Source organism: Pantherophis guttatus, chromosome 7, assembly GCF_059756535.1.
Source record: "Pantherophis guttatus breed Tessera chromosome 7, ASM5975653v1, whole genome shotgun sequence".
Classification (NCBI taxonomy): domain Eukaryota; kingdom Metazoa; phylum Chordata; class Lepidosauria; order Squamata; family Colubridae; genus Pantherophis; species Pantherophis guttatus.
In genome coordinates this window covers 59,199,818-59,214,374 of record NC_142069.1, presented here as the reverse complement: position 1 = coordinate 59,214,374, position 14,557 = coordinate 59,199,818, and the positions used below count along the sequence as shown (strand labels likewise).

The following is a 14,557-nucleotide window of genomic DNA, read 5'->3' as shown; positions in this document are numbered from 1 at the left end:
TGTTTAGCTGATGGGACCTGAAGGAGACCAACTCTGTGGGATCTTACCAGTCGCTGGGAGCTATGCGGCAGAAGGCAGTCTTGAAGATAACCTGGCCCTGAGCCATGTAGGGCTTTAAAGGTAATAATCAACACCTTGAATTGTGACCAGAGACCAATAGGGAGCCAATGCAGCTCAAGGAGAATTGGTGTAATGTGGGTGTACCTAGGTGCACCGACAGCTCGCATGGCTGCGTTCTGGACCAACTGTTGTCTCTGAACACTTTTCAAGGGTAGCCCCATGTAGAGCGCTTAATCACAGCATAATGATAGTTAGCTTTACTATTAATCCCAGCATACTCCTCTTTGTTATTTCCATCCATCTATACATTGCTTATTTCCGTTAATAATATTTATCATTATCCTTTTTTATGACAATTTAGCACTGAGACATGGTTCTTGCTTGAAACATACCTTTGTATATATTTAAAAATCTCTTTTAACATGCTTAATTTCTCTTATATTCTAATTTCCATTAGCATTTCAATTTTATATATCTATGACATATTTTTCTCATATTCTTATTCATCCATAATTATCTTATAAAAACCTCATTATTACTATCCACCTATACATTATTTCATTTTTAATCACATTGTTTTAGTCTTCTTTTTTCTTTTTCCAGCCATATCTACCTCATTTCTTCATTTTCTCATCTGCTAGCATATATTTTCTTCCATTTTCAAAGTCTTCAAATGTTGTCCTCCATATGTCATATTAAGTCTTTTTCTTATTTTTATTCTGGATAAAATGCATCAAGTTCCCTTCTCTTGAGCCTGCTCTAAATCCTTCTTTTATTCCTGCGCCAGTTTTTAAATTATTATTATTCCAATTATAGGAGTTCCATTGTAGTTTCCTTTTCTTTTCACCAAAGTCAAACTGCCTGCAGACAAGAAAAAAACCTCCACCACAAAGTCACCACGACTGTTATCTGTAGAGTTCAAAATTTTCCATAACAAAGACGAATTACAATGTTCCTTTTTGAACCAGAAAGTGTCCCTCTACAATCCATTTTCCATTAGTCATGCAAGTATCCATTTTATTGTGATTATATAACAGTCCAATTTAATTACGCTTCTTCCTTTGATTTTAAGAATATCAAATCAAATCATCTTCTTTTTTAAAATTCAGTTCAAATTTTAAAAAAATCCAGTCTTTTCACAATGTCTCTATATTTAATCCATCAGTTCTATTCAAGAGTTGGTTGTTTTGTTGGATCTTTGTCTCTTAAAAGTTACATTTTAAGCTTTCCATAGCCCCTTTGTTGTTCAGCCGCTATTTTAAGGCTAGGGGTCTTATAGTTAAAAATCTTGCTCTAAGCATTGTTACAAGCCTGGCTTCAAAGAGCTCCGTTTCAACCCACTTTCCTCCTGCACATCTCTTAGTCCGGTTGTTAGTCCCAGCTTCGTGGCAGCAGCCATGGCTCCTGCCCCCCCCACCCGCCGCCGAGTCACAGAGGGTTCCCTCTGACCTCTAAGGAACTTGCCTGTTCCTCTTGGTCGTCCGAGGCACCCCTCTTTTTCCCCCGTCCCGGCAGGACGGTTCTGGTCCCATCGGCAGCAGTTCGGCAGCCGGGGTTTTCGCGGCGCTCATCAGAACCCTCTATTTCCCCGACTGTCTCACCGCGACGCCAAACCTGAAGTCCTGTGCCATTGTAACTTTAAATAGTCACTAAACAAACTGTTGTAAGTCAAGGACTACCTGTATTTCATATCCAGTAAAAGAAAATTTGGAAATACATTAAAAAGTCTACTTTAGGAAAAAATAATAAAATATACTTTAATATTACATGAATAATATGGCTAAGATATATACTTTTCCCACTAATTCCAATAACACTAAATAAAGAGCAGAACTCTTTATTAAAGTTTTTTATGCCTTAACAAGTTAAAATACCATGTTTTGAAAAATAAAAGCTAAATTCACCATGGATTATGAACCATTTTTTCCCAACAGATACTATACTTTAAGCTAAGAACGTTTTGCTCCTATTCAAGCATAACAATCTCTAATTATTTTTAAAGGTAGTAAAATATCTGATATATTCCTTCTAGCTGTACTAAATAAAGAAAAATAGTTTAACATTATATCTGCAAAGGCTACAGATTTTTCTGAAATCTTGAACTGATTCATAAAACATTTATTAGGAATTCAAACAGGAATTAATCTTAGGTAGAGAAATGTTTTAATATTAAACAAGTTTTTCTCCAAAATAATTAATCGAGAAATAGCTGACAATGTACTAGAAAAGCAATATTATTAAGCCATATGATTTCTGGTTTTCATTAAGTTTTAAAAAGTTAAATATTTAAAAAGCATGATCCTGCATGAATGGTCAAGTTTCATACCTTTAGACCTGAATACTAAAGAAAGCACTTACCAGGCAAGCTAATCTATCAAGCAAGGAGCCTTTGGGCATATAATCATATACTAAGCAAGGCTGATCAAAATCATTTGAGAAACCAAGCAATTCTACTAAGTTCTCATGTTGGCACCTGTAGACAAAAGTGGATAGTTTTATATTGTTGGGGCTTTTCTGTTTTTCAATATGTACCATTCTGAAAAACATAATGGATTTAAGCTAGTTCTGGCTTTGACTGTAAATTGACTATACAGCAGAGAAATTGATTCAATGTCTTCAGTGACCGATCTCATATTTTCTACACAAAATATTTTGTGTTGATGTATGACAGTTGTAAAGATATGAATGCCACCTGTCCTATGTGGCCTGAATTAGGGCAATAACTGATCTAACTAGATACAAAGTAATATGGTATTTTTTTAAAAAAACCTAAAAATTGGAATCTCAAGGATATTTGTATATATAAAATAAAAAACAAATGTTTATTTTAACACATGAATGACCTAAAAAATTCCATGAAACTTCAAAGGTTTAAAAAGAGTACATTTCATTGCAATTAGTGGAAACTTTTTTTTAGTTCATATATTCAGAATAGATCACAGTAATTATTCAAAGAAAGCTACCTAAACATCAAAAAATTGTACGTAAAAATAATTGGGAAATATGTTTTTGCAAATGAACAGTTGAGATCAGCAAAATAGATGACTTCCGAACAAATCATGTTCATTTCTACAGAAATTTCCTCATGTTAGAATTGAAACTGAAGTTCCCTTCAGCTACCTTATGTTTAATTTTTTTAAAATTCTAAAAATTTTAAAAGCTATGGCCCTGCACAATGCTAGTCCCTTTCCCAAGAGATGGCCATTCTATGTGTATAGTTGTACTAGTGATATTAAAGAACATGGAAATTAAAAAGGAATTTTAAAATTACAACTTAACTATTTTGATTGCTGTATCAACATTTTCCTAAGCTACTTGTATGCAATAATATTATCAGTAATTATTTCCCTAGTTTCTAATGCACCTTAATTTTTACAATTTGCAACTAGAAGAAATATCTAATATTTCTATATATTTTCTACTAAGATTTCAATTTTAGTACTAAGACCAAATTTTAAAAAAACTAGCAATTTATTGCAGATATATATTGCAACAATATTTTAACAACACTTACTACTTACTTTGCCATAATCTTTATTTCTTGCTCAAATTGCTTTTTCAGCTCTTCGATACTTATATCAGCCAACTACAATAAAATAAAAATAAATGTACATATGTGGTTGATAGAAAAGATATATACTTATTTTTGCAGAGCCCTATTATGGTTGGTTCACACATGCTATGCCTTGATTTCATTACCTAAGAGAAAGTAAATAAACTGCAATTATCTGGGTTCATATCCTATATTAGCCAGAAACATGGCCTATTATCCATGCTATCTGGTTTAAATAGGAAATCAAAGGAAACCACGCTAGCTAACGAGGGACTTCTAAAAATGCTTTATGATTCAGCATCTTATGTGAGTTCTGTTAATTGTGGCTGATTTAAATATCCATTGTTCTATTTCAACATGGTGTGAACAAAACAAATCAATTATGCTCTCAGAACCAGTAAATATCTGAATTTCTACTTGTGCCAGTCTTACTTTGTTAAGCCCAAAATGTTTGTAGAACAGTAAATTGAAGAATTTTGTCATAAGTAATGTTTTCTACACAGGATTATTAAAATCTGTTATAACTCAAAAATTTCTGAAGCATAATTACTTGAAATAATTTTCCTGCTTGACTTGTTAAAGAATTTTGCTCTTGCTCTAATTTTTCTATTAGATACTATAAATGTAGTGTGAAAGGTAACATAACATTATTAGTGCATGATTTTCTGTTCTCCTTTTATTACATAATTCTTTAAATTAAATAGGCATATATCAAAGATTACTATTAGCAAAATAATTGAAAATTTACAGCTGTAAGTTTTTTCACTGCCACTGTTTGGCCATTGATGCATCCTTTGTAAACCACTCCAAAGCCTCCTTCACCAATCTTGTTGCCACCAGCTGACACAGTTTGGTCATCAAAGTTATTTGTGATACTTTTCAGCTCATAAAACAAGAAGCTTTTCAATCCTAGACAGAAGCCGGGAATCAGGAAGAACAAGATTGAGTGCAAATCACAAAATCATTTTAAGCATGGAAATTTTATAATCCAAACTCTACCTTAATTTATTTACATATTGTAAATTACATGTCTCAGTGCTGTGCTATATAGCAATCTAAATTGCTATATGGCTATATGACTCAATTGCTTGAGTCTTCGGAGAAAGGCAGCATACAAGTTAAATTAATTAATTAATTAATTAATTAATTAATTAATTAAAGAACATTATTCATAGGGCTCAGAAGTTTTCCAATAACTATTATAGTGACCCCATCTCCAAAGGAAGCCTATCATATAGTGTATTACAATAATCCAACCAAGCAGTGATCAATGTACAACAAAGTGGATCAAATTAAAGTTTCTAGACAATTTTTGGAATCAAATACCTGAATGAGGTTCGGCAAACACAATTTAATATACTGATGTAGGTTTTCAAGGCTGGTATCTGTTGGACTTCAAGGTTTAGTTACTGTATTTATATAACAGATTTTTTGACGTTTTACAAGCAACTAAGGCTGACATTGTAGGATTAGTGAAAATTTCCTTTGTTCTTAGGTATGATATTTTTCCAGTTTAAAGATTTGGTGGTTTATTAGGTTACTAATAAATAATTAGAGGCTTTTGTAAACTTTTAAATTAACTTTAGCCAGAGCAATTACTTCATTTGTGCCTTTGACTGCTAGAAGTAACATTTCATAAAATCTGACAGCAAGAGCTGAGGGGTGGGGTGTCCACCACAAACAGTCCATAGGCTCCTATAGTCCAAATATCTTCTATATACTTCAAATGTTTCCTATATAGTTTAACAAGTTGTGTCTTTGACACTTGCAAGCAAACCTGTTACTGGATTTTAAAAAAGGTCCCTGGTATTTACTGTGTTTTTCGGAGTATAAGACGCACCGGAGTATAAGACGTACCTACCTTTTTTGGTTGTTGTTTTTTTAAGTTTTTATTTTTTTTATTTTTTAGACAAGCACACATACAAACATACAATGTATTTTCTTTGAACAGAGTATTTGGCTGGTTCATAAATTTAAACAGTGTTTAGTCATTTCAATTAAATTTACAATTTCTATATTTTCTTTTTGCCATATTTATTCTTCATCTATTTTTTTAAAAAAACCAATATTACCCTTCATTCTCATCTCTAATCTTAATCAAATTCAATTTTTCCCTTCTATTCTATATTATACCCCTTCCCATTGTCATTTATTTTTATATCCATCCTCACATTGGTTAATTATTTAATATTACAATTGTTTAATACAAATTCAACATTTTTATATAAATCAATTAGTTATAACTATCTTTTTTGTACATTAATCAATATGAACATGAATATTTCAATTATTTCCATGCAATCCAATTTCTTACAACTCAATTAATTATATTTACCAATAATAATAAACCAAATAATTTTCCCCATATATTCCTCCAAACCATAACTTAACCATTTCTGCTTTCAACACAATATACAATTAATAGCATCTCAATTATTACAATTCCCTAGTTAAATAGACCTTTTTTTCTTTTGTATTTTAAAATCTTGAACTCTCCTCTTTTGCCCTAAATTTCCCATTGTTTACACCTACCTTTTTTGGTGAGCAAAAAGAAAAAGAAATCTCTCTCCCTTCTTCATTTTGTCACGTTGCAACAGAGCCTGCTTTACTTTCAGTTTTGTTTTAGTTAGGGGAAAAAAAAATCTGCTCCAGCACTCTTTGCAGCAAGCAAAGAGCTTGCAAAACAAGACCTTGCAAAAGAGCCTGCGCAAAACAGCTGAGAGCAAATCAGCTGAGAGTCGGGAGGCCGATCTAATCAACTTGTGCTAATTAGCCTATGCTGAAGCTGAATGGGGCTGTTTTTTCTTGCTGTTTGCTTGCAAGGAGGTAACTGCTGGGAGGCAGAGGACAAAGGGTGGGGGCCAGTGGGTGGGCAGGGCTACATTCGGTGTATAAGACGCACCTAAATTTTCACCCCCTTTTGGGGGGTAAAAAGGTGCGTCTTATACTCCGAAAAATACGGTAGCTTAACAGTGGTTAGGGGTGTTAGGCAAGGGCCCGGAGATAAATAATTCACAGCATAGTAAAAAAACATCACACCCAGAGGTAGTCATCTTGTATGATAATGATATAGAATTAAATAATTAATGGAGTATTGTGGGATAGTTTTGCTTTGTACACATGTATGACTGTCAGGTATTGGTAATTTTGTAACCAATAAGCAATTCTCTTACTTTTGTTTCCTGTAGCAAATTGTATAAAAATAATTGTGCCTGATTACTGGGGTACTTCTTGAATGTAAACTCCAGAGGCATCCTCTTCTGCTTCTGTACAGAAATAAAAGAGTTTTGCCTCTCCTCAATTCCTATGTGGACATTGGATTCTTCACACCAGGTTTGTGTACCTAGCCAGCCTTCTGGCCAAAAGCATTTTCAGGGACAAGATGGTTTGCTACGCAGACCACAGGCAACTGAGCAGATCTGTCTTTATAGCCAGGTGCCCTGACTGCTGATTGATAATATTACAGTGTCAAGACATAATACCCAGAATCCTCCTAGAAAGAAACAGCCTTGTTTCATGTTGTTAAGAGCTGTAAATTTGTATATATATCTACCAGCTTGTCATCATCTGAAGCCAACACCCATACTGGAATGGGCTAGCAAGGGTAGAGTAAAAGATGAGTTAAAGTTTGGAAAGGATAACTGTCTACCTGTATCATTAAGGTGACTGCTGTTGTTCTCTGAACTCAGATCACAACTATTTGATGTTAGGTGACCTTCATTTGGATCCAAGGGTAACCATTCAGGTGATATTTTCTTGCCTTCTACAAGAGGTCCTTTTTTATGTAGGAGTACAGTTTCTGGTAAGGATAGAGACAGGCTCATATTTTCATCATGGTTACAGAATTTACCATTAAATAAAATCATATAGATGTCAGTAAATGCATTCATCCTAGAACACTTAAAAAAAGGTGTAAGGAATTAATTATGCTTGACTAATCACTTAGCTTCTTAAGCATACTATGGGATTAACATAAAGTTATAATGTGAGTCACCTAGAATGGTATGAAAACTTGGGGCTGATTAAATTGTGAATGATGCCCTTCACCACAGTTTACAACCACTCATAATCTGAAAGATTCCTCAAATGTAAACTTGCAAATTTTGCCATCATTTCTACCCCACTGAATAAAAAGGATTTTTAATATATAGTATAAAACAGAAAAATACTAGCCTTTTCACATACATAAAAAACTATTTTATTTTCCTAACTACTGATATTTAGTTCTATGTAAGTTTCTTCAAATGCAGATGAAAAAAATTAAAGTCCTGAAAATACTATCCATTTCATTTAAAAAGCATGTATTAATTCGGCAGCATAACTTATCAGTAAACTTAATAAACAAAGTTTTTTTTAAAAAATGTAAATTTTAACTGTATCCTTAGTTTATTTAGTATACTTAGTATAAAGTAGCCTCACTTTGTGGTAGTTATTCAATTATGCTAGCCAAGAATTTTTGACTACCCTGTTTCCCCAAAAATAAGACATTCCCTGATAATAAGCCCAATCGGGCTTTTGAGTGCATGGCAATAAGGCCAAGTGCTTATTTCAGGGTTCAAAAAAACTCTGCTGCAGCTCCCCGTCGCAGCAGTGGATGAAAGAGCTGTTGCCCTGTTGTGGTGGTGGCCGGAGCGTTAGTGCGGGAGCAAAGCACCCCTGCACTTGCCTTTCCGCAAAACAGCATTCCGCCTTTGTAGCGGTACATTTGCTGTTGCTGTTTCCATGGCCTGCCCGTTGCTCTCGCAGTGCCTTGTGCAGCACAGTGAAATTTAACATGCTTCACAATGGGGGAGACAGGGTCCCCTCCTCTTGGAGCCCATTATGATGCGGAGCCTCAATGCGACCCTGCATCGTCGTCAGCTCCCTCTTGTCTCCCGGATGTCAGTTGATTTTCCTGCAGAGTTGCCGGTGTTGTGATGCCCCGCCTCCCCGCTGGCCAGCTGGTGTTCAGCTCTCTGCCGACCAGCTGATTGTTGACGCACAGCTCCTGGGCGTCAGATTCCCACCACCCAGCACCAGTTCAGGGGTTCCTTTTCCCCTGGGGGGGAGAGAGAGGGGAGAGGGAAAGAGAGAGAGAGAAAGAGGGAGAGGGAGGGAAAGAGAAAGAGAGAGACGGAGAGAGGGAAAGAGAGATGGAGGGAAACAGAGACAGAAATAGAAAGAGGCAGAGAGGGGGGAGAAGGAAAGAGAGAGAGAAAGAGGGGGGGAAGGGAGAGAGGGAGGGAAAGAGAGAAATGATATTACAAAAGTTTTTCTTTTTTATTGTTGCTAAATGTAATATTTCAAAAGCAGAAAAAAAATGAAAGGGCATAAAAGTGCATTTATCACGTTTTTCTTAGAACAATTAACTGAACTCTGCCTTGTTTATCATTATTTTAGGTAGTAAAACCTAAGTATTCAGGTTAAATTGCCATGTTGGCACGTTGCAATAAATAAGTGGGTTTTGGGTTGCAGTTTGGGCACTTGGTCTCTAAAAGATTCACCATCACTGTTCTAGGTCATCTTGTAAGAGGATAGTGATTTAGGTGTACTCTCTACAGACATTTCAGGAAAAGATTGCTAGTAATATTTGGTTCACTACAGTTTAACCATGGTTTAAAAATGACAATGACTAGGTTTCATATTAGCAATAAGCCAGAACAAAACATGTTCCATTATAGTTTAATTGTATGAAATCAACATTTTCAAGAAAACAAAATGCTTGTGTGAAAGATAAAGTGTAGATCAAAATTACCTGGAATCAAAAGACTTGCTGGTGCCAAGAACTGGTTTCTGATGAGAAGGTCCACCAAATCACTAACTGTACAATTTAATGTTCCCCAATCATAAAGTAATTCACAGGTGGGACTTTTTCCTACTTGTTTTAATGCTTCAAATCGCCTTTAAGGTATATACATATGTTAAAGAATTAGCTATTATTTATAAAAAAAAATGTGACATGTTATAACCATTTTAGTTGCACTTTTGCTATTAAGTTTTTAGTCCAAGCCTGAGCAGCTAAACATTAAGTATTCTGCCAGCTATAAAGTACTAGGATACATGAACCTACTGTCTTAAATAATTTATATATTATATAATTTATATAATAGCTGAGCCCAGTAACAATGAGAAAACAGGATTACACCTAGCACAGAAATGAATTGTATAATTAATTTCCAAGATTGTTTTCACAAACAGAGTGATATATGTAACAAATATAGCAAAGATCAGATATTAAAGAAAGGTTCAGCATCAAGGTGCCATTCTTAAAATAAAGTTGCCATCCCTGTTAAACAACCCCAAACTGTAGACGCCTAAGTCTTATTTTGGACAGTCAATCTTTCAGTGAAAACTTATAGGCAATATAATATCAATGTGATCCAATATAGCTTCTCACATCTCTAGTCTAGATATACAAGCAGGAGAAAACTCAGACAGAGTCCATCTCAAAGGTTGACTTTTATTCCCTCTCCTTAGCGATGTCCCAACAGCAGCTGTTCTGACAATTTTTTTGGGTCCCTCACTCCAACTACCAATCACTCACAGTGAGCATGCTTGAGCATCCACTAGTTCTATTGCCTTCATTTTCAATGACCAAATTATTTAGCAAGTTGCAAGCTAACTCCAGCTAGAATCAAGGGCTTAGGTCACTATATAAATTTATTAAAAACATAAATAAATATGTAACAATGTTTCCCCTTTGGTTTCCATACCTTACCTTATTTGCATTTGGTTGTATCGTTTTGCACCAGATGAATCAGTTATATCAGCAGCTAATTTCTTCCATCCTTCTTGTGGATCAATGAAATCTGCTAGCTGTCTCATCATTCCATAGCCAAGGGAACGTACATAGGTAGAAGGTGTTATGGAATTGGTCATTTTTGATTCCTGACAAATGCAAATGAAGTTGCTTTTAAGCACTCCTTTTTAATAATCCAAGATTATGCACTAATCACAAGGCTGTAATGCATGTTTCATTTGTACTTTACTTTTACAAGTTTTCCCACGGTACTGGTTATAATGCAGTATTTGATTACTATGTCACTACAAGTTTTGAATTATTTTAGCAGCTTCTTTTCAAAACATTCAATCATCCATCACACATATTCTGTCAAATAAATGTGAACCAATCCCTTTAAAAGATAACAAATACAGGTAGTCCTCAATTTTACAACAAAATTGAGCCCAAAATTTATATTGCTAAGGGAGACATTTGTTAAGTGAGTTTTGCCCCATTTTACAACCTTTCTTGCCACAGTTGTTAAGTGAATCATTGCAGTTGTTTAGTTAATAACACAGTTGTTAAGTGAATCTGGCTTCCCCATTGACTTTTGCTTGTTAGAAGTTTGCAAAAGCTTATCACATGACCATGGGGATGCTGCAACAGTCATAAGTATGAAAAATGGTCATAAATCACTTTTTTAGTGCCATTGTAACTTTGAAGTCACTAAATGAACTGTTGTAAATTGAGTATTACCTGCACAAGGCAATCTCTTATTACCCAAACATAACAGGATACACTATAGCAAAACTGTTTAGTGGGCAGAGCTGCTATCATAAAAAGTGAAATGCATATAACCTATTAATCTACAATATTCCCTTCCCCCCAAAAAAACCTCACCAACTTCCTATGCATGTTTGTGTGGGGGACAAAGCCAAGAAATTATTTTAAAGAGAAAGGGGGGCTTTAGGAAACTTCTTAAAAGCCAGTCTTAATGCAACAAGTAGGCACTGGGCGGAGGGAAGGTAGGAAAAGAGTGCAAAAACAAAAGAGATAACTTCCCAGGGTTTACGTTCATTCTCAATATTATTTACTTAATTTTTATGCTATTTTTCACGTTATGCCAAACTGTAAAGACAATGCAGTTTTTTTTAAAAAATCTCAGCATGATGTTTAATTAAATTGCCATCTACTAGCAAGAATTATGTAGCTCTCTGCCCACCCAATCACAGAACTGCTGCCGAAAGTCTTTTTCTGGAAGGAGACGCAGTAGAGCGGAACTCTCTTAGAGCCCAGCTTATCCCATAGGGTGGTTGTTGTAAAGAAAAATGAGTCCTAAATCCGCCGCCTTCAACTCCGGATGAAAAGGTAGAATCGAAATCTACTAAATAAATACTTACTTATAACATAAGGAAACGCCGCAGGTCGGTCTTTGCGTATTTTGCGCTCCGATCCAGCGAAGTAGAAAAAAAACAGCCCCACCTCCCAGCCACATTATCCGGTTGCCCAAGACGGGAACTTCCTTGCTGTCTCTTCCCCTCCATCCGGGTTTCGCGCACTCTCTCTCGAAACAAGAGTCTGCGCATACGTTTACGCTTTCTCTCGGCAGGCTCGGCCCATTGGGACGGTTGTTGGGGAAGTAATTGCTTGGTATCACTAGTGAAACGCGAATGAGAGACGCTACACTCTTCTCTTTTTCTACCCCGGTTATTGGTCATAGTCAACCTGTAATGAGCTGTCTCCTGCAACTTAATCGGCCGCTCCAGTCGTCTAATTTGCTATAGTGTTTGATTGTGGTACGGTCCTTTCTACCGGACTCTTCCTCATTTTGTCTGTTCTGTGGCGGGTGGAAAAACTCGATGCGGCTCTCGTCCGGGAAGAAGCTTCATTGCTTTTTATTTACATGATGCAGCAACAGAGACCATAGGATTGCGTGTACCGAGTACGGAGCCTAAAGGCGTCGGGTAAGATGCTGGCAGCTGCACGGATCGGTCTTGAGAGTTATAGGAAACCTTCCTTTGATGCCAGTCGCTGTCATCTCAGTTCACACGCTAAGGTTAGAATAGTCTCCACGTGGATAGCCTGAGGATCAACTGCTTGCTTGTATGGATAGGCGGTTGGTGTCCGATTCTGCAAATAAATAGACAAGGGATTTCTAGTTTAAAAGCACTTTCCCAAAAGTGGGAGGGAAAGAAAGCGCAAATTAATGGAACAGGATGGTTGATTTTTCAAGGTAGCCCTGTGTGGCGAAAGGGAGGAGCAGGTCAGCGCAGGAAAGATTGCATTGTCACTTATATTTTTTCCTCTTTCCCCCGGAAAAATTGTGGAAGAAGGGATTACAAAGGCACACAGTGGGGAAATACACCCAATTGTTTGCTGAGTGCACTTGTAGCTGCAGGCGCTGTTAGATCTTGCTTTCGGTGACTGGTGCGGAAGTGTGGCTGACGGCCACCGCTGCAATGTCACCCTCAAGGGTCGAAGCAACACAACCATCGCGGCGCCCGGTTTGTCTGGTCTTCAGTCGCTTGGGCTCTGGTTCTCCGGTTCCCCCTGGAGCTGGAAACACGGAATGGCAGACTCTAGAGAGGTGACCTCGCTTGCCACAGCACCGGCAGACAGCGGATCGGAACCTGCATTCTGTGCGGGCATGCGAGCCCCCACAACCCAGGCACCTGCCCTGGGATGTCTTAAATGTAGGCATGCGAGTCTTGTTTTTTATAGCTTTAAGGCGGCTCACATCGGTTTCCCCTTCAGAGGTGTCATCCAGGTCTGACTCCTCATAATGAACAGATTGGGGGGCGGTAGTTGGCAAACCCCCTCCAGGCTGGGAACGTTGAATCTCGGCCGAAGATTTGGCAGACATCTCAGCGGCCCTGGCCTCGTCCATTGCTATGGGGAGGGTTAGGTCGGAACGGGCCAACAATCTCTGCTGGAGCTTCATGTATCGCACCCCGCACACGAGCTGGTCCAAGAGCATCTCATCTAGCTCCCTGAATTTGCAGTGTAGTGCTGCTGATTGTAGGGAGGCCATGTAATCGTTAATGGACTCCCCCTCCCTCTGAGCCCTCTGATGAAAGGCATGTCTTCTCGCAATTTTTGAGGGAGTGGGTGAGTAGTGATGCCTCAACTTCTCAAGCAAAGTCTCCCATGGCACCGCAAACACAGCTTGAGGGGCGACGAGAGCCCTGGCTATCGCGAATATTTCACGGCCGCATGAACTAAGGAAATAGCCCCTCTTCCGAGCGCTAGACAATTCAGCTAGGTTGTTCGCTTGTAAAAAACACTCGAACCGTTCCAGGTACTCGTCCCAGGTTTCCAAAGCCGACTCGAATGGCGTGAATGTCGGAAGAGCGGCCACCATCGCGTGAGCTGGTTGATGTGAGTCAAAGGCTCGAGGGCTTGTCGCTTTCAGTTCCGTAGGTGTTTCTGGCAACAGTCATCTCATAGAAATCCCATCCTCGTCGCCACTTGTTGCGTCCAGTGGGTAATTAATCAGGAGGCTAGGTTATGCATATAACACCAACTTCATTGAACGAAACAGCCTGGAACAGAACACACATAAGGCAAGCACCAACACTCTCTGACAGCTCCTTAAATAGCTGGCTGTCAGATAACCTGAACCAATCGCGAGCAGCTATTCTCCCGCTCCTTCAGCTGCTCGCGTCTTAGCCAATCCTAGACGCCTGCAAGCAGAACCTGTTGCTGAGGGTGTCGTAACTGGGAGGATCTAACAGGCGCAATGTATTCCATATTGTATGCTGCTTTGTAGGATAGAATACAGAATAAGGATTGGAATGGACCTTGTAGGTTATCTAGTCCAACCCCCTGCTCAAGCAGGAGCCCCTAATACAGTGATGGCTAATCTTTTTGCCATCGCGTGCCAGGAGGGGGGGGAGGTTTGCACGCGCGCGTGCCCACACTCATAATTCTATGTGCCCTGCTCTGCGCATGTGTGCTCAACCCCCACTTCCCCCTTGCTCCTGGCACGCGATGGCCCGGTAGGCCCATTTTTCTTTCTCACCTGGCTCCAGATCCTCTATGCATCTGGGAAGCCTTTCCCACTCCCTCGGAGGCCCTCTGGAGGCCTGAAAGGGCCCATTTCCCAACTCCCGGTGGGACATGAACTGACTTTTTTGCTGTCACCAGCCTCCAGAGCCTTTCTAGGGGTCTCTGGAGGCTGGTGACAGCAAAAAAGTCACTTCCTGTCCCACTGGGAGTTGGGAAATGGGCCCTTTCAGGCCTCC

General features: G+C 38.3%; 1 protein-coding gene across 3 annotated transcripts in view; it reads right to left on the bottom strand.

The window, feature by feature from the left end:
* IRAK4 (interleukin 1 receptor associated kinase 4) overlaps positions 1–11,934 on the bottom strand; it is a 51,542-nt gene extending 39,608 nt beyond the window's left edge. The window contains exons 1-7 of one of the 3 annotated variants that reach the window (XM_034408843.3): positions 11,714–11,934; positions 10,311–10,480; positions 9,348–9,493; positions 7,263–7,412; positions 4,362–4,522; positions 3,582–3,646; positions 2,419–2,533 (exon numbers count right to left, since the gene is read on the bottom strand). In XM_034408843.3, coding sequence (XP_034264734.1) covers positions 2,419–2,533; positions 3,582–3,646; positions 4,362–4,522; positions 7,263–7,412; positions 9,348–9,493; positions 10,311–10,471 — 798 coding nt within the window. In that variant the 5' untranslated portion in view covers positions 10,472–10,480; positions 11,714–11,934. Of the gene's footprint in view, positions 1–2,418; positions 2,534–3,581; positions 3,647–4,361; positions 4,523–7,262; positions 7,413–8,279; positions 8,652–9,347; positions 9,494–10,310; positions 10,481–11,713 lie in introns of those variants that run through there. The other 2 variants (XM_034408844.3, XM_034408846.3) reach the window with 2 other exon arrangements.
* Positions 11,935–14,557: the final 2,623 nt, after the last annotated feature.